We start from the raw sequence: 20,546 nt of genomic DNA on the forward strand, positions 1-20,546 counted from the left end.
CTATCTGTCCTGCCAGTAGATGGGGACAGTCAGAGTCCCAGACTGGTGAGCTAAAGAGTCCTGGAAACTCTTTGCGCCACCCCTCTCGACCGTAATAGGCCTCCTATTGGTCTGGTCGTGAGTGGGGTGTCATATGTCCCAGGGAGACCTGAACGCAGCCAACTTTCCTCGAAGAAAAGTGTGACTTTCCGGTGGGATTTTAAACAGTAACGTGTAATTGAAGCTCGTTTGTTATCACGGCGGAGGAAGCTGGTGGTTTAGTTCCGTGTGTTGTGCAGAAGGAAGGTTCCAGAGACGTTGTCTTGCGGTCCTGACTGGTTTGTGGAGCTCGGTGGGTCTCACGGTGGGTTTCACTGGTTTGTTTGTGGTCCCACAAATCTCCAGAAGCAGACAATGTCTCAGTGTGAACAGAAAGACAACGCAGAGCAGTCAAGCTCGGAACATGAACATAACGGGGTCTCGGTGAATCCAAGAGCGGTCTGTAACGCGTGTAAACGCTTGTACCGGGACCCCAAAATCCTCCCCTGTCTGCACACCTTCTGCTCCGACTGCGTCGGCCAGCTGGAGCCGTTCTCGGTGTCTTCGCGCGGACACCGGGACGCTGCGGAAAACAGCGAGGCGCTGGAGGGGGCACGACCCGCCGTCACCGTCACGGTGCTCTGCCCCGACTGCGACTCCGAAGTGGACATCCCTCCGTCGGGACCGGGAGGGCTGAGCACCGACCACCTAGCGCTAGACGAAGTGTTCCTAGAGACCCTGCTGGCCGACGGCCCGCTGGGATGCGACCTGTGCGGCGAAGGAGGCGCCGAGAGCCGCTGCGACGTCTGCTGCGTTAACCTGTGCGAGTTCTGCTGCCGGGCGCACAGGTAGCTTCTATTCTAGTCTATTCTACTCTGCTGCCGGGCCACAGGTAGCTTCTATTCTAGTCTATTCTACTCTGCTGCCGGGCCACAGGTAGCTTCTATTCTAGTCTATTCTACTCTGCTGCCGGGCCACAGGTAGCTTCTATTCTAGTCTATTCTACTCTGCTGCCGGGCCACAGGTAGCTTCTATTCTAGTCTATTCTACTCTGCTGCCGGGCCACAGGTAGCTTCTATTCTAGTCTATTCTACTCTGCTGCCGGGCCACAGGTAGCTTCTATTCTAGTCTATTCTACTCTGCTGCCGGGCCACAGGTAGCTTCTATTCCATTCTATTCTACTCTGCTGCCGGGCCACAGGTTGCTTCTATTCTAGTCTATTCTACTCTGCTGCCGGGCCACAGGTAGCTTCTATTCCATTCTATTCTACTCTGCTGCCGGGCCATAGGTTGCTTCTATTCTAGTCTATTCTACTCTGCTGCCGGGCCACAGGTAGCTTCTATTCTAGTCTATTCTACTCTGCTGCCGGGCCACAGGTAGCTTCTATTCTAGTCTATTCTACTCTGCTGCCGGGGCCACAGGTAGCTTCTATTCTAGTCTATTCTACTCTGCTGCCGGGCCACAGATAGTTTCTATTCTCTTGTAGTCTATTCTACTCTGCTGCCGGGCCACAGGTAGCTTCTATTTCATTCTATTCTACTCTGCTGCTGGGCCATAGGTTGCTTCTATTCTAGTCTATTCTACTCTGCTGCCGGGCCACAGGTAGCTTCTATTCCATTCTATTCTACTCTGCTGCCGGGCCACAGGTTGCTTCTATTCTAGTCTATTCTACTCTGCTGCCGGGCCACAGGTAGCTTCTATTCCATTCTATTCTACTCTGCTGCCGGGGCCACAGGTAGCTTCTATTCTAGTCTATTCTACTCTGCTGCCGGGCCATAGGTTGCTTCTATTCTAGTCTATTCTACTCTGCTGCCGGGCCACAGGTAGCTTCTATTCTAGTCTATTCTACTCTGCTGCCGGGCCACAGGTAGCTTCTATTCCATTCTATTCTACTCTGCTGCTGGGCCACAGGTAGCTTCTATTCCATTCTATTCTACTCTGCTGCCGGGGCCACAGGTAGCTTCTATTCCATTCTATTCTACTCTGCTGCCGGGCCACAGGTTGCTTCTATTCTAGTCTATTCTACTCTGCTGCCGGGCCACAGGTTGCTTCTATTCTAGTCTATTCTACTCTGCTGCCGGGCCACAGATAGTTTCTATTCTCTTGTAGTCTATTCTACTCTGCTGCCGGGCCACAGGTAGCTTCTATTCCTTTCTAGTCTATTCTACTCTGCTGCCGGGCCACAGGTAGTTTCTATTCTCTTCTAGTCTATTCTACTCTGCTGCCGGGCCACAGGTAGTTTCTATTCTCTTCTAGTCTATTCTACTCTGCTGCCGAGGACACATGTGGCATCTATTCAATTCTGCAGCCAGGCTCACAGGTGGAGTCTATTCTATTCTCTTTTTGCTGCTCTCATGAATTCTATTCTGCGCTAACACTGTACTATTCTATCTTATTCTGCCTTATATCTCGACATGCGGTCCTCATTCGATTTTGTCTATTCTGTTTGACTTTCTTCTTGTTCTGTTCCCTGCCACACAGGTAGGGGAGGTTCTGTTCTGCTCTTTTCTGTTCTACTGGTTTTTTTTAACTGTCTGGTAGATTACTTTTTATTCTGTTCAGTTCTTTTCATACTTACAGTTAATTCTGCTCTACTTTCTCCTGTTGTCAGCTAACAGGTGGATGAGGTTCAATGTTATTTTTCCATGCTGTGTTTTAACCAGATCTGAGGTTGAGCTGGACCTTATTGTTATATATGGTCATGTAGCTGTATCTGTCATCCCTCCCGTCTGCAGGCGGCAGAAACGAACGGTGTCTCACCCTGTTCAGTGTCTGCAGGAGCTGAAGTCTCGTGGACGTGTGTGCCGCCCCGTCCTCTGCTCCGTCCACCCCGGCCAGGAGCTCCAGCTCTTCTGTCAGCCCTGCGACCTGCCTGTCTGCTTGGAGTGTGCCGCCACGCTGCACCGAGACCATCGCTGCTGCCCCACCTGTGATGTAATCGATCGCCATGGAGACCGCATCCGAGAGCTGGTCACAGTGCGCCTGCGACCTCGCATGGAGTGTCTGAAGGACTCATTGCGGAAGGTGCAACAGAGTCTGTTTCATAAAGGCTTTAAAGTGATGGGTCGGAGTAAAATGCACCCTAGGTCATTTCCACCATGACATCCAGCCAAACCATTTTTAGCGATGGTCAGCATTGGTCAAGATCGGGCGATCAGCCGAATGGCTTAGTAATAGCGCGATGGTACATTGTGTATATCTCGTAAATTACCCCACTAATAATGCATGGAATGTTACCAAACTGCTGCAGTAGTACACATAGGGTCTGTACTCACAAAACGAGGCATTTAGTACATCAGGAGTTTATTTAAACAAGTGACAAGTGACAAGTTCCGTGTTGACAAGTATTGACATGATAATACAAGCATTTATAAAAAATCAGCGAAACTTTTTCATACTCTGGTGTGAAACTCGCGTCACTGAAACAGCTGGGTAAACGCCGACTGCCATTAAACACCAACGAAGAAGAGTGCCGTCTACGCAACAGCGGTAGCTTTAGCAGTAGAAGCTATCAGGCAAGTGTTCTTTTAAATAAAATCCTGGTGTACTTACAAACTTTCAAATGCCTCATTTTGTGAGTACAGACCCTATGTGTACTACTGCAGAAGTTTGGTAACATTCCATGCATTATTAGTGGGGAAATTTACGAGATATACACTATGTACCATTGCGCTGTTACTAAGCCATTCAGCTGATCGCCCTATCTTGACCAATGTTGTCCATCGCTAAAAATGCTTCCGAGGGGGTGTTTGGCTGGATGTCATTGTGGAAATGACCTAGGGTGCATTTCTTTAAGCATGACATCACTTTAAGCAAAAGTATGTCTTTGCTTTACCCATTGCAGCTCAGAGAGCACAAATGTAGGTTTTATGGAGATTTTAATTTTAGCAAGTTTTAATGTCAGGCTTCAAAACAGCCAGGGATGGTTTTCTGAAAAGGCCTACTGGGCACAGGCCCTGGTGTCATGGGCCCTCCTGGCCTTCACCTACAAAATGTCACTCAAATAGACTTAAAGTGACCACAAAGAAACCAGAACAAAGACATTCAAAATTACCATTAAGAGACACAAAATGACTACCAAGAGATGCAAAAGGAAAAGAGGCTGAACAACTAGTCTGTGTGCTTGCTCCTTTGTGAGAGAGGTGGTGGTGAGGCGTTCTGCATGTCCCTTGCAGAGACCTGTTGTCTCATAATCCACTCATGATAACAGCCTGAACACAGTGAATCTCAAAGTGTGGGTCCGTGAAATAATTGGCTATCAATGAAAAAAATTGTGCCATGCCATTTCAAAGTGTGTATCTACAGAGCGAACAAACATATTGTGTCCACTACTCCCACCCATGTTAGCTTTGGGCCAATAGAAACTCAGTGTGATTGTGACTAGTGCTGGGCGGTATACCGGTTCATACCGAATACCGGTGGTTTTTTTGTTTATGATATGCATTTTTCATATACCCCAATACCGGTGAGTGTGTAGCGTATGAACGTCGGGAACGCAGAGCGGCGGAACGTCGCGCCGCCGGACATTGTTTGAGAGGGGGCTGTTTAGCAGCTGCACCAAACAAGCAGCATGCGAGAGCACAGCCTGTGTTGAGCGTAAGATGCGGTGAAAAAATAGATAAACACGGCGAAAGTTTCTTTTTGCCGAAACTTTCGCCGTGTTTATCCATTTCTTTTTTTCGCCGAAACTTTCGCCGAAAGTTCCGAACGAGCAAGCAATGAAACAGAAGAACTTGTGCCGAAAAGAGGAGCCGTGTCTGTTGTTTGGAAATTCTTCGGCTTTAAAAAATCGACGTCGAACAAACAACAATATTCTGCAAATGCCGTCGGGCTAAAGTTGTAGCCGCTGTTCGCACTGCGGGAGAAGAGACGAGTCAAATGTCACTCAAAGACGCGTTTGCTAGGGGGACTGCCTACGACAAGAAAAGCAAACTGTGGAACTATTTATTTGTTTCAATATTATTTATGGATGTTGCCTTAATTGATGTCCAGTGGATAAAGAAGTCTTCATATTGCAGTTACAGGAGACGTATTGTTTACATTGTGTAGCCAGTTGGTTTACAAAATATGTTTTTTCAAGTTGCAAAACAATAAAGGGTTCTGTATTTTGACTGCAACAGTCATGCATTCTGATTCCTTCACATCATTAATGCTAGTGTGGACATTAATGTTTTTCTACAATATTCACTCCTTATGACATTAAAATATGTCAGTCCAAGCCAATTTACTGCAGTAATTATTCTCTAAATTATTAGAAAATTAGGTTAACACCCAGTCGTGCTTGAAAAAAAAAATACCGTCAAATACCGTGAAACCGATATCATTTTGAAAAATACCGTGATATACATTTTTGGTCATACCGCCCAGCACTAATTGTGACACATCTTGAGTCCTTCATGTCACTCACGGTACAACGAAGCGTTCCTGCTGCTGCTGGACTTGGTTTCTGGAGAAATATCGGAGTCAGTCCACATCATCAAGCAAAGCCCACACTAGTATATGAATGAATGATGATATCATATTTCAATTTTTTACAGATAGAAATTTCCCAGGAGGCTTTGCAGGTACATGTGGATGCCACTGCGAGCGAGGTGAGGGTGTTTGCGCGGGCGTACGCCAGCGCTGTGGAAGCCCACTGCCTGTCTCTGCTGCACCGCCTGGAGGAGCTCCACGTCCAGCGCAGGTATGGCACCAGCACCACACTTCTCATGGAGTATTATGAACATACTCTTTTGGGAAATTAATGAAGTGTGAGATATTTCCTAGTGAGTAAGTATGGACCAAGTTTTTTTTTTAAAGTCCTCATTAAAGATTGATGAGTTTGGATAGTTTTTACTGATATACCACATCAGTTCTAGGTGTGTAGACCTCCATTATCCATCTATAAGTTTAAACATTGCCCAAAAAAATATTGTGTAGATTATAAGAGCCATTAATAACCATTCATCACATTTTTCAATAACCAAATTGTATTTTAAATGCTGCTGGAAACCATCTCCATCATGGTTCGGCCTCACTTATACCATTAGTACCTGTAGTGTGCACACTATGTGAGCTAGCTAGCGTTAGCCCGCTTCGTTGATCCATGGTACATGCTAGCTAGCTGAGATAACTTATAGCTGAGCAATCACTGTCCGCTGATGAAGAATGTGAGATGTGATTATTATTATTTACAGTTGGTAAGGTAAAAACATGAACTGTCATGCTCAGTTTGGAAAATGATCTGTTGTGAACTAACCATGAAATAATGTGCTCATGCGGATGAGAATGGATATTTCCGAACATTAATGAAAAATGCAAACATAATGCCGTTTTAGAGAGCATGTCAGCACTGAGTTTGTGACACGATAACCAAACCTCCTGTTCTGAGTTTCAGATAAATTAGAGCCCGACCGATAAAGGATTTTGAAGGCCGATACCGATACAAATGTTTGTTGATTTAAAAATCTGATATTCCGATATATCGGCCGATATTTTTTTTTTTATATATAATACTTTATTAAATACTCATTTATGGACCATTATAAATCCCGATTACGATAGTTTGGAAAATGCCTAATATCGGCCGATAATATCGGCCTGCCGATAATATCGGTCAGGCTCTAAGATAAATGTCTCCGTGAGTTCGTAGGAGACGCTGCTTGTTATTCACCGTGTCTTTGTCCGACAGGAACCAGCTCCACCTGCAGAGGGCGCAGCTGCAGCAGGCTCTGTTGGACGTCGGCGGCGGAGTGGAGTTTGCGGAGAGGTTGCTGAGCTGCGGCTCAGACGCAGAGATCCTCAGCGCCAAAGGAGTGACCCTGAGGAGACTGACCAGCCTGGCAGAGAGCAGCCACGACCCCCACCCGGCAACTGTAGTCCCTGACGACGGCAGCGGCATCAGCTTCATGGCCAGGGAGCCGGCAGGAGAGGTGGACGGCTACCCGGTGGTCGGGGTGATCAACTCTAAGACGGTGGACATCAGCAAGTGCACCATCGAAGGGGAAGGTAAACCATCCTTCATACCAATACTTCCTGTTTTAAGAGAAATGTCAAGACGATCTGTAGGATTTCAGCTCATTCACATGTTTTGTGCACCACTTAGGCTGTAGATAGAAAGCTATTTTATCGTCATTAAGTCGGTTGCGAAACGCATTTTTAGCATCTCAGCCTTTTTATGTTTTCAATTTTCTGCTTATTTAAAAAAAGGTTGTTCTGAATTTTTTTTTTTTTATTGTCAACAATTCTCATAAATGTCCCAAACAGACAACAAATTGACCTTACTAACATGGTTCGCCTGTGTGGCCTGTTGCTTATTTCACTGTGCTGCAGAGCTGCAATAGATTAAACGATTAGCTATCAGCTATTACAGTAATCAACAACTATTTTGATATTAGGATTAGGGCTGTAGCGATACACTAATCTCACGATACGATACGATATACAATATTCAGCTCACGATATGATATATATATCACGATATTCGGTCAACGATATGATTCGTCGATACGATTCGATATAATTCGATACACTTACATCATTTTCTGAAAGATTTAAAAGGTACAGTGTGATTTTGGTGACATCTTGTGAGTGTTCCATTTACTTGGATTGAATTAATTGAACTGAGAACTAAAAACATAAATGACACAATATGTGTCTGACTGGACAGAGAGTCTACAGCTTGCAAATGCTGGACAAAATGAATCAAAGATGTGTTGAGAAAATTAGTTCCATTTATTGAAACAGTGCAAACTGTATCTTACAAGCCTTTGAAAAGTGCAGTATTACAATTAACAATGGAGAGTAAAAAAAGTGCAGCAAGTGGCCTGTTCTGAACAGATTCTTTGACAGCTTTTTTAGCTTGAAACTGAACATATGAGGTAACCAGTCTAGCCACCAGGTAAGTAATCATAGTACCATGGCTTCTCCAAAACATCCAATAATTCAAGTCACTAGGAAAAACATTTAAACATTTAACTGAAAATGTACCCGTCTCTTAGCCAAGTAGTTTAAGGCCTGTAGGCCTACAAGTATGTGAGGTAGCCAGTCTGGCCAGCAGAAAATAAAAATAAACTATGGCAGCCAATAATTCAAGTCCATAGTACCCATTGTCCGGATGGTGACGTTTTTGGTGGGCTCGTAGGTTGGTGGTGTTTCCGGAGTATTTCACGTTTGTGTGACACAGCTTGCAAACCGCGATGCTTTTGTCTAAGTCGTCACTTTCCTTCTTCCTTTTAAACCCAAAGTGCTCCCACACGTCTGCTTTTAAGCACGAAGGTGTCGGATTTATATTCGCCGCCATTTTCTTGAATCTCCTCGCTCTGACTCCGCAAACAGGTAGAGGTAGACGTCGGCGTCTGTGCAAAGAGAGTATCTAGATGGGTAACTTGCTCTACAGCGACACTAGCGGCTGGCGGACCAAATCGCTCTTCCTGCAGAGCGAACGGGGGGGGAAACACGGGGGATATGAAAGGGATTTATCGATACTAGCGGCTTAAAAATCGATACTTTATTGGGAAACAAAATATCGATTTATATCGCAGAATCAATAAAATTGCTCAGCCCTAATTAGGATGTTTAATTGACGAATTGTGGAGAACACTACACATTTGAGGACGTCATCTTGGAATTTTTGAAACACTAATCGACATCTTTACAACTATACAACTAATCAATTCTAACAGAAAATAATCAACAGATGAATCGTTAGTTGCAGCCCTGCTGCTTGGATAACTTGATCCCACATACAACATACAGTTAATGTAAAACTTTATTAACTCCTTTCAACCTTGACAAAGGCAGCACAGACCAGGGGTGCAGTCGAATAGTCTATTTTCCTAACTGAAGAAGTGACCCAGATGTAAACAAGTGGCCGCCATGATAAGAGCTGTTCGAATTCTCTAATGCAAAGGAAAGGAGCTCCAATGCTTCCTTTCAGAGCTCCTTTAGCATAGGATGCAACGGACCTTCCTATGCGAAAGGAAAGGAGATCACGCCGACCCACAATTCTTTGAGAGAGCGACATTTAAAGTGCCGCACACCTCGGCCGTTCATGAAAACAAACGATATGTGCATTTGCATATTTAACAATTATTTAGATGCAGACATATAGTCATTGGAATTGTGTTGATAAATGTGTGGACTGATGATGATTGAATGTTTTTTTTATTTATTTCAATCATGTTACAAACCCCAGTGCGACGCAGGAGTGACTGAAGAGTCACTGTTTCTGTTGGCACTTATAATGCAGTTGAATTTACATATAGGTCTGACATCCTGCAGCCCCCGTTCCAGGTGTCCCCAGATGTTGTGTTTGATCAAAGGGTCATTGTCTTATCCTGCATCAATGGGCTTGTCTGGCGACGCCCCTGGCGACAAATGGTCCTGCAATAGGCATTGAGGACAGACAGCCATTTGCCCACAGAAATACGTGATTAAATAGGAATTTCCCTCACAGTCCGGTCGGATTCTCTGAGCACCGCGGTCGACTTTTCCTAAATCCTTTTGAGTTCTCCTATCGCCTTTCCTTAAAGTGTAAGTTTGGCGGAAATTGAAAATAAAGCTATTTTCTGAATGAAAATACATCAACTAAGCTGTGGAGGAAGTAATTTTCGCTCATCACGCAGTTCAGAGCTAGCACGGGTGGGAGCTAGAGTCCAAAATCGCAAACAGTGGGTTAGCATGGGGCCAACAGCCACACGCTTTCAAAATCGCATTTTTAAACCACTAACATTGCTCAAAACAGCGCCAAACCTCGTCAGCAGCTTGCTCTGGGTGTCTACACATAAAACGAAGCACCAACAACTCAGTTCATGAACCCGAAGTTTATAACAGAAGACAGTTAAGAACACTCACCAATTCTAACCCTGCCAGCTCCTCGCGAAGGATAGTCCCACAAGTGTCGATTACCGAACGCAGCTCTCGTGTTCCCGTGTGAGATCTCGCGTGACATGTATGTGCTTCAGATAAGGCTGCTGTCTTGAACTGATTGGAAGTGTATACAAACTATCCCGACGTTTTTACCCACCGTTATTAACTTATATTTGGCCAAACTGCCACTAATTTAAAAGTATACTCGTTTTATTCTGGGCGAAATCTTCAGTTTCACTTTCACTTTTGCATTGCGTTCAGTAATCGACACTTACGGACTATCCTTCGCGAGGAGCTGGCAGGGGTAGAATTGGTGAGTGTTCTTAACTGTCTTCTGTTATAAACTTCGGGTTCATGAACTGAGTTGTTGGTGCTTCGTTTTATGTGTAGACACCCAGAGCAAGCTGCTGACGAGGTTTGGCGCTGTTTTGAGCAATGTTAGTGGTTTAAAAATGCGATTTTGAAAGCGTGTGGCTGTTGGCCCCATGCTAACCCACTGTTTGCGATTTTGGACTCTAACTCCCACCCGTGCTAGCTCTGAACTGCGTGATGAGCGAAAATTACTTCCTCCACGGCTTAGTTGATGTATTTTCATTCAGAAAATAGCTTTATTTTCAATTTCTGCCAAACTTACACTTTAAGCCCGTGACGTGTTCCCCAGAGGTCAAGGAATAGGAGTTAGGACCTTATTTTTTGACTATTCGACTGCACCCCAGATCCTCTTCGTCCATTCCTCCCTTTCACAATAAAAGCCCTGGACATATAATACTGGCAGTGGTAAGTATTTCACATTTTGGTTTCATATTAAAAGCTGTGGGTCGGAATGCCAGGACTATTTCTGGAGCTCACCCTGTGGGAACAAGTTGCAGGCATGCTGGTGGGGAAGTGGAGGTCATCTGGTGAGGATGTGGGGGAGGGGGGGGGGGGGGATCTCAGGAGCAGTTAAAGACTATTGTTAACCTTCCTGGGTGCTTTGGTTCAAAGACTCTTAGAATTCCTGTGGGAGTGAAGGAATGTTGACTCAACAGGCCTGAAGGCAGCGAGTTTGCTGAGGGGATGTTTACACTCAAACAGAGAAGGGAAGGACAAACCTACAGGTGACAACAAGTGGCTACAGGCCAAAAAAGTAACAGTATCCATAACCCTCATTTATAAGAGTGTGCTTTACAGATATAAAAGAAAATGTTGCTGAAATGCTTTGTCCGTCAGTTGACAGATATTCAACACAATTCTTCAAGAAATATGTGTTCCAACTTCTCAAATGTGAAGACTTTGTTCCGTTTTGTTTTTGTAGTGGACCCAGAATGCAGAAACAAAAGCAGTTTGACTGCCTTAAGAACAATACTTGATTAAATATATACGAGACGCAATTAGCTCTATTGAGAGCCATCATTTGGTTTGTCTGTTCTGGGCTACTGTAGAAACATGACGGCTGGCCAGGTGAAGAGAACCTGCTCTGTATATAGATATAGAGGTCTCATTCTAAGGTAATGAAAACACAAGGATTCTTATTTTCAGGTGATATAGCTATATATAAAGCATAACAAATAATATTGTATCCCATTTCTGTCAATAGCTCCCCCTAAATGCTACACACTCTTCTTTTAAGTTGCGTTTAACTGTGTGGGAAATAGAAAACCTCAGCAAACACAAATGCTGAGTCCTCTGGCTGTCGAAAGGTCAGCCTGTGTAATGTGCCTTCATTAGACCATGTCCATTTCCTTTGTTTGTTCGGGCCCCGGAACTTGATCCAAATTTCCTTTTCATATTTACTCTTCTTTTTTGATGTAGCATTGTGCTTCATAAATAAACTGTATCACTACATCAGCTAAAGCGTTCATTAGCCACGTCGTCGTGATGCAGCGGACACTTTGATTTCAGGGGGCAGATGAAGGCCAGATTTCTGTGTTGAGTTTAGAAAGCAGTAATCAGGCAGGCTTACTGGCGTTTATCCCCTCCACTCTGTGCGATAAGAGGGTTTGAAGTGGAGGATTTGGACCAGAGCACAGGTGAGATATGGGCCAGAACAGCTGCGTCTATAACCATGGCAGCTGCTTTGTACTCGGCTTAGCAAGCACACACAGATAATTCTCACCCATTAGTATCAGCAGTGATAATAGTAGTAGGCTACCGGTCTAGATGATGGTATTTGGAGAAGCAGCAGGAGGTTTTAGCCGCGGCTGTAGTAATTACTGCACTCAATCCTATGCTTGAGTGAAAAAAACCTTCCTTTGTTTATAAAATATGAATTCTGTCACCTGGGCTGATTACACGTCATGCTGAAGGGATGATCACAGCGATGCAAGGGATAACAAATCTCTGATCACATCACGGTTATTAGTCACGCATCAGATCAGCTCAACGGTGAACCGTATTGGCCGATACAGGCCGTTTTTTTGGTTGTATTTGTTTGATTATAGCAGTTGGTAAATAAGGATTCAGACTTATTTCCCCGAAAAATAATCAGTCACTGAGGGCCATCAAATGTTTTAAATATAATCCTTTTACTTTGTGATAGTCATCCACAGTGTTTATCTGCATATAATACTCATTTTGACTAAATGGAGCATGAAGGCATCAGAAAGTCCCTCAATGGAGCCTCCGTATGTTAACTGCTACCTCTGTTTCACTGCTAGGTGAAGATGGTTGAGGACACACAGAGAAGACACGAGTATGGACTCAAAATAACTTAACATAAATCTTAAGCTGTCAGGAGATTTAGTCACTCAAACAGCAGCAACACCTTCAGTAACAGCAAGAGTGATATTTGCAGTAATACAAGTGGTTGCAGCTAGTTAGTAATTGAAGGAATTACTTTAATTGGCAACTCCAACAGCATCCAAACAGATTCCAGTTTCATCTACTGGAAAACGCTGAGTAATAACAGATGAGCACACAGAGCAGGATCATTAGGTACAGAGCAGCTAATGGAGCTCGACAAGCAAATTCAAATCAACATAAATCACTGATATGAACACAAACGATGTTGGCTTTAACACGACGACACCAACTGATGAATATCCTCAGTGATTGTGTCCCCAGAGCACCGTGGAGCGCGTTAATGAAACATTAAGTAATGATGTGAGGGAAACTGGTCGCCATGTGTTCACAGGGAAAGTGACTGACGTAACCACTCGGGGGGGGGGTCTTTGGGAGCACAGGACACACGTCTAAGTGTCTTCGTTTGTAGTGCGTGGGGTCACATGGGAGGCGTGTTGGGAGAGTGCGTCCTTGTGTCCGACGTCAGTGTGTTCTGACTCTTGTTGTGTGTGTTGTGTGCATGTACTGTACATTTGTGTGAAAACTGAATGTTCATGTCTTTAGATGTGTCCGCTGCTTGTGTGTTTGTGTTAATGTTTGTGTCTCTGCCATATTTGACTCTAAATGGACCATCATTTACTAAACATCATGCTGGATTGAAGACTAGAAACTGGAGATTGAGACCATAAACTCATGTTAACAATGAGATAATTAATCAAGTGAGGAGTCATTTTCTTATTGATTTCTATACAATTAGACTTCTTTTTGCAACCAGAGTAGTCGCCCCCTGGTGGTCAGTAGGAAGAGTGCAGGTTTAAGGCACTTCAGCATGGACTTAATTTTCCAGACCCAGAGGTTGCCGCCTGGTTTTTGTCCATGCACACACATGCTCGTGCGGAGATGGTGCGTTGACATACAAGAGGTGTGGCCAAGTCATAGTGTTTGCACTCAAGTCCCAAGTCCTAACTTTGAGTTTAGAGACCTAAACAAGTCATCATGTGCTTTTCACGAAATGCTTAGCCATCTGTAATTTTCAACTTGCACATTTTGCATACAGCTTTTCCACCGCATATTTTTTGTATGCAAACAGAATTATCTTGGGTGTCATTTTATCAAACTGATGCTCAGTAACATAATGAGTTCTTCTTGTTTCTCTCCTGCAACTTGATTGGATGCCGTCAGATTAGTTCACACAATGTGGGTCTGGGAAATTAAGTGTCGAATGAATAACGTTATTTGATTCAGGGAATGAATCGATTTAAGGCACACTTTTAAATTATAATACTTGTGAATATATTTTGGCTTAGAGGAAGGTATAAAGTTTTTTCAAGTCAACAGGCTCAAGTCCAAGTAAAGCCACGAGTCATCAATGTTAAAGTCCAAGTAGAGATGCACTTCTTTATTTTGTCGACTTGTTAATCGAGTTTTAAGTCATCAGTGTGACCTGAGTCCACACCTCTGATGTGTACTGTGTATGACTGTTTTTCAGCTCTGACCTCTGACCTTTCACCCCACTTTGTTCCAGGTCTACAGAGGGGGAGGGAGGGTCAGCAGGGGAACTTCATCCTGGTGTGCCGAGACTCGGCTGGGGAGCAGGTGGCCCGTGGTGGAGAACATGTCCAGGTCAGCATCGCTCACAAGGAGAAGAAAAACTGGTGAGTATCAGCATTGTAGCTTTCCAGGATCGTTGTGGTTCAATGAGGAAGAGGAAACAGAACGGGTTGATTCTAAAATTTGACTTCAGCCAGACAGGAAGTGTCCTGGAGCAAGGCACCAATGGCTCCATATTTAAACTGGTGACATGGTATTTCATGGCATTTCAACGAGGGCACCTAGCTGTTATTCACAGCAGATGGCCCTTTTAGTATATTAACTCTCACGGCCATGTTAGGGCAGCATGTGTGTGGCATCTACAGTGTGTGTAGTGTGTGCATTAAAAAAACATGAGAATTCATTACATAAATGTCTTTCAGTCGTTAAAGACTTAAAGTATTGTAGGGTTAAAAGTGTGTCGAACTTAAGGGAGGGTTTGGATGTTCTGAAGTTGTGGGTGTATGAGGTCCTTCTCCATAGTGTGTTACCTCCAGTACATGGAGTGTGGAGCAGTAACAGCAGGGGAGCAAAACAATGTGCTGGCTGTGGATGTTTATTGATACCTAAAAAAATCTGGTTCATTGTCGGTTCTATTTACAATATTTTCCATTCAGACAGCCTTTTCTGACTGGATTTGAAACAGTTTTCTATGCTCCCTTCAAAGCCTCCAGATTCAGGGTTTGGTGAATCCAAGCTAACTCTTTAAAACACAGAAGTCACACATTAACACAATTGAAGCAAATACTGTAGACTGCTATCTACTACTACTACTATGGATACGTTTCTCATACAAACCCACTTCAGAACATCCCAACTAACCCTTTCAGTGAGTCCGGAAGCTTATTCCACCTGTAGAAGGTGATAATCTCATTGGTGAATGCAGTTTGTCTGTATTCATATATGGGATATCCAAGGTAATCCATTCTTGTGAACAAGTATGGTATCCCATATTTCTAAGTGTCCAAAGTGATGCTAAATAAAAGAAAGTAGCTTACTAAGGATGGCTTGGAGGATACATAAATGAATAAAACATCCAACTGAACTGGGCAGCAGCATGCAAAGTCAAGGATTGTTCCTTTGGGATGTGTTTTTGATGAGTCTTCCTCCTTCAGCACAGTGGTGACGACGGTGGCTGACAGCAGCGATGGATCCTACAGAGTAACGTACACACCCGAGGAGCCGGGAGCCTACTCAGTGTGGGTTTGTGTCAAAGCTCAGCACGTCAAGGTACGAAGACAACCCAAGGAAGGTTTCCCAACAGAATCTAAGAATGCAGGCAGTGCATTTATGTGAAACATTGTTTTTATTTTGTCTTTCTCAAAACAAATATTCAAATTCTCCTCAGGCAAAATCAAACAGCCCGACAGTACTGATGTTACATTCTATGAAATGCCATTTTGTTCAATATTAAATACATAAATGAATGTCTAAAATAAATAAATCAAGCAATACATATATACATAAATATATAAATGAGTCAATGTAGTCAATATATGAATAAAGAGGTTTTTATTCTTAAAAGGATATGCACATTTATTTATTTATTTCAGGGGGACCTTAATAATAATTCTTTCCCCAGCTCTTCTCATTATATTCAAATGAATTGGCTGGTTATCTCACAGATTCAGATTCATATTTATGTTTTGCCAAACTTATTTATTTACTTAATATTGAATAAATTCCACAACATTTACTTCCTGTGCTGCTTGATAAGTAAAGAATGAAAGACGAGCGGTCTCTTCTCTGCTTTTATTTAAAGGAGTCATAACCTGGTTTTATACGTATCCAGCCCCCCTTGGATCGCTTTGGATCAATTCGTAAAACTTATTAGAAAAAAAAAAAAAAATTTTAATCAAACATTGAGCTTGTTCTGACCCTTTTTCGTACCGCGATTTTATCACGCGAGATTACGCGCGAGGTTTTGACTGGTCCGGATGTGCATTGTATAATATGTAATGAGGCGCGCGTTGATTCGCCGCAGGAAGGACAGAGCCGGGGGGGGCTTGCCTGCATGCAGACTCCAAAACATAATGGCGGCGCTTCGGCGATTTCAGGTAGCGGACGGGGCGGGGTTGGGTGGTGAAAGAGGGGTGGGCTTATGCAAGTAGCCGCCACGGTGACGTCACCGAAGGCGCAGAATCAAAATCTCGTGCTTTAGGAATGCACACCCTTGTGTGCTATTCCTGTTCGGAAAAAGAGCAGAAGCGAAAAAACGGCGCCACTTTCAAACTCCAGCCTTTCAGGCAAGTTTCAACTGAGGTCAAACACAGATATGCATGTTTTAACAAGAGAAATTGCGATTTCCTGGTGATGACTCCTTTAACGCCGACTTGCGTCAGACTGAACCTTTCCCGTCTGTCCTGCAGGGTTCTCCGTTTCTTCTGCACGTCCAGAGGAAGTTGCGGCGTCACAGCGGGACGTTTCACTGCTGCTCCTTCTGCTCCAGTGGAGGAGCCAAAGAGGCTCGCTGTGGCTGCACAGGAACAATGCCAGGTACACAGCAGAGCGGGTGGAAGGAGGGCTTTCATTGAGGTTTCACAATCAACGATTCAGAGAGAACAGCAAAGAGACACACAGAGAGCGATGGGGGAAAACAAAGGATGCATTGGAAATGGCAAAATAAATAACATAACAATAGCTCTTCAGAGAGTGATGATGACTGTGATGATGATGATGATGATGATGATATAACACTTTATTATAGGGTTAGTTCAGTCTCATTAATAATGAATGCGCAGAGAAGGATTCACAAGGATAGATTCACATGTATTTTGTGATTTATATATAAATGACTATTTTCTCACAAATACATTTCAATACACACACAAATACACATAAAATGTAAAATAAATCAATAAACAAAAATAAGTTTCACAAACACATTTCTGATCCACACACAAATATGTCTTGTTTTAAATAAATGTAATATAAATCCATAAATATATGAATGAAAAAATATTTGCAATTTTCATCAAAAATGTATTTGGATGTTGTTACATTTATATACAAACTGTTAAACTTGAATTTACAAGATGCTTTTCATGTGTGGACTTTTGATTCTCTCCTGACGTGGCTGGATTCACAAATGCATTTTTTTCAACAAGGAACTCTCTGTTGACAATCAGATTCCTCCCTTGTTTTCATATATAAAATATATATATATATATATATATATATAAAATATATAAATCACAAAATACATGTGAATCCTCCTGTGCATTCATTATTAATGAGACTGAACTGACCCCATACTGTATGGATGTTTGAATGTGCAATCATTGGACTGTAGGAGTCACTCTGTTCACATCTACCCTGATTTTGCTGCACATGAAGCCTTATGAAGATGTATTAATATATAGTGAGTATATTAAAAAAAGAGGATGTGTACTTTTTAGATATTTATGTGAAGGAAGTCCTCCGATCTTTATATTATATATTTAAATATTTTCAGCTATACACTGATGATGTTAAGATGCACACACTTACAGAGTAATTAGATCAAGACAGTTGTTTTGATTCAACTGAATTTGAATTGAATCAATGTAGATGACATAACTGTGTACCTCGATATATGATTTCATCACCATATGGTTCCACTGAAAGACAATGAATGATCATATTGAATTATCGCCCAGCCCGAATCCAAAGTAAAAATACAAAAGTATTGACCTGAATATATACTAGATCTCATTATGCAGAACGGCTCATTTCAAATACCCATTTATCATTTATCTGGATTATAACACACGCGTGTGTAATGTGTGAGCTGTTAAATGTGGGGCAGCTAGCACATATACATCTGGGTAGCTTATCCATAATAATAATCCTGACGTATTAGTTGATGTTTATGACAAATAATAGTAGAGTGAATAGTATAAAGTTTGCCTCCAAAGTGTAGTAGAAGTACTTGAGTGAGTGTACCTAGTTACATTCCAGTGCTGCAACTTTCTGAATGCATTTAAACAAGATGCTCAACACTCTTCTAACTCCCTGATCACATGTCTGTGTCCCGTCCGTCTGACTGCAGGAGGGTTTAAAGGCTGCGGTCACGGTCATAAGGGACACCCCGGGAAGCCCCACTGGTCTTGTTGCGGCAGCACCGCAGAGCAGTCCGAGTGTTTGCCTCAGAGCGTGCTGGCTGCAGTCTCCCCACGAGGACACCTGAGGACTGTGGAGCTCTGAGGGGTCGCGAAGACCGGACCTGTCCAGGTGATGCAAGTTAATAAAGGATGAGAGCAACCAAAAGGTGAGAGCAGCTGGGGAGTACGCCTAAGGTTGTTGGTGTGGATCTCGAAAAGGTCAGACAGTGACTGAAGCTGGACATCAAAGTTGTGGGAGTGATCACCTCCGCCTGTTGGAAAGTTCCTCCTGTGTCTAACTCTGGCTGACTGATGACATGGAGGAGAGGAAAATAAAACCCTCCAATCACAGCAGCATCGTTCTCCTCCTGAGTCACATGTGTTAAATACGGAAGCCCTGAGAGGCAAATTCTGATCTCCGTAGTTTTGTTTCCTCTGTTTGTGACTCAAGAACAGAGAAAACGTTTTTTTCCTTTTTTAGTAAAATAATAATAATAATAATTGTGAAACAGGTGCAAAAAAACATTGTTGAACATTATTGCTTTTGTATTGTTACATCTAAGGAAAACATTGTCTCACGATAACATTTTGTACTGAAAATATTAACAATAATTTAGTAGTACAGTATTAACACCAGGTACTACTCATTTTTTTTCAAGCATATGTAATAATTCCCAAATAATAAATAGTTACCCAGCAAACACTGCCATGTATCAACAAACAAATGATTTACTGCACCTGATATATTATTTCATGGTACGTTTGATTCAAAAATACCAATCAAAACTTGTGAGTGCTTCTGTTTCTATTAGCACTGAGCTGGAATACATTGTGCCTGTAAACTGTTCATGATGTAAACCACTACACATAATTACATAACGTTTCAATCTGCAGAGCTAATAAGAATGAGTCGGTCAGGTGTGCACAGAGGCTTGTTTTTGCTCCAGTGTGACATGGTGAACACGGTGACCTCGAAGGTGCAGCTTCCTCTCTGAATACAAAGCTGTTCCTCTCCAGCGGCTGTCACAGCACAACACAGACCGAGACACACTTAATGCCTTTATTCTCTAGTCTGAATACGACTTATCTTGAGTGCAAATACATGCTGTTGTTTTTATATTGCAGATGAATAGTGAATCAGACAAGGTCCTGTAAAATCATTCCTTGATAGAACTACATTAAAGGAAGGAATAGTCGTTGTGTGGGAATGTAATTTTTAGACCAGGCTGACTAGACATGCATTTTCATGAAAACCTTACTATTTAAAGGCACACTACTCGTCCAGGTGAGTCTGAAAGGTTCATCTCCATCTTTTGATTCTTCGTTCACCGCGGAGGCAAAAACAAACAAACCACTTTTCTTCAAGAATGCAAAGTAATGTGTGGTCATTGATATACAAATGGTCATTTTGTGGGTGAAATATTCCTTTAACAGGTGGCTGTTGCTTGTTTGCATTCATGCCTCCCTGAAATAAAATGGTGCCTGACAAGTAAACAAAGATCTGACTTTTTTTTAGGTGTTTTTTAATTTGTGTCCGTGGGCACATACTTTGTGAAATAATCCATCTCTTGATCGAACCACAAAACAACATGAGATAGTAATTATATTAGAAGAAAAATACAATTACTAATGTATTTTTATGTTGTTATGTTATGTTATTATTGTACATTTCCTTTTACTGATGTGCAAGAGGTTTTCTCCTCATCTCCCAGTAGAAGTTGAACTCTGGAAGGAACTTTTGTTGCAGACAACATGACAGTGAACTGCAGATTGAACACTTGAAGCCTTGTACAATTCATTGAGCTTGAAAATCCCTCTCTGAGCCACCAGGTGGCAGGAGAGAGCTTCTCTTTTATTGTAACGTTCACGTCCCTCTCTGCCTGTGACGTGAACTTTTCCGTGCTTGTTCCTACAAATCATTCATAATCAGTGATCCCAAACGGCGTCTTTACCGCAGCCGCTCCGAGCTCCTGATGAATTCTGCATTATCATGAAAAAGGTCTTAAGCGGCTGAAGATTCACTCTCTTTATATGAATGTTTGATGAACGGGGACCTGTCCTACTAAAACCCGTCACATCAGCAAGTGGCGCTGTCGAATCAAACGTGCTGGTTGTTCACACACACGCACACACACACACACACACACACACACACACACACTCCAGTTACGGGGGGGGGGGGGGGGGGCAGCAGTGGGTTAAAGATGATGGAGTGGTTCAAACTCGCTTTTATTATTGATTTCTCGC

General features: G+C 42.9%; 1 protein-coding gene across 2 annotated transcripts; it reads left to right on the top strand.

The window, feature by feature from the left end:
• Positions 1-168: 168 nt before the first annotated feature.
• Positions 169-19,775, top strand: trim45 (tripartite motif containing 45). Of its 2 annotated transcripts, XM_084023174.1 has the most exons (9): positions 169-576; positions 619-866; positions 2,754-3,042; positions 5,556-5,701; positions 6,689-7,005; positions 14,153-14,282; positions 15,333-15,447; positions 16,587-16,713; positions 18,248-19,775. In XM_084023174.1, the coding sequence occupies exons 1-9, from the start codon at positions 394-396 to the stop codon at positions 18,400-18,402; spliced, it is 1,710 nt and encodes a 569-aa protein (XP_083879300.1). In that variant the 5' UTR covers positions 169-393; the 3' UTR covers positions 18,403-19,775. The 2 variants fall into 2 exon arrangements, with proteins under 2 accessions (XP_083879300.1, XP_083879299.1); XM_084023173.1 differs by having other exon boundaries at positions 169-866.
• Positions 19,776-20,546: the final 771 nt, after the last annotated feature.

Source organism: Eutrigla gurnardus (genome assembly GCF_963514095.1).
Source record: "Eutrigla gurnardus genome assembly, chromosome: 12".
NCBI lineage: Eukaryota > Metazoa > Chordata > Actinopteri > Perciformes > Triglidae > Eutrigla > Eutrigla gurnardus.

Bases quoted from the DNA above. Each gene is read 5' to 3' on its own strand.
- trim45 (XM_084023173.1), top strand. From the start codon at position 394: ATGTCTCAGTGTGAACAGAAAGACAACGCAGAGCAGTCAAGCTCGGAA. The intron at 7,006-14,152 runs GTAAACCATCCT...ACTTTGTTCCAG, and splicing joins GTGCACCATCGAAGGGGAAG to GTCTACAGAGGGGGAGGGAG. The intron at 16,714-18,247 runs GTACACAGCAGA...GTCTGACTGCAG, and splicing joins CTGCACAGGAACAATGCCAG to GAGGGTTTAAAGGCTGCGGT.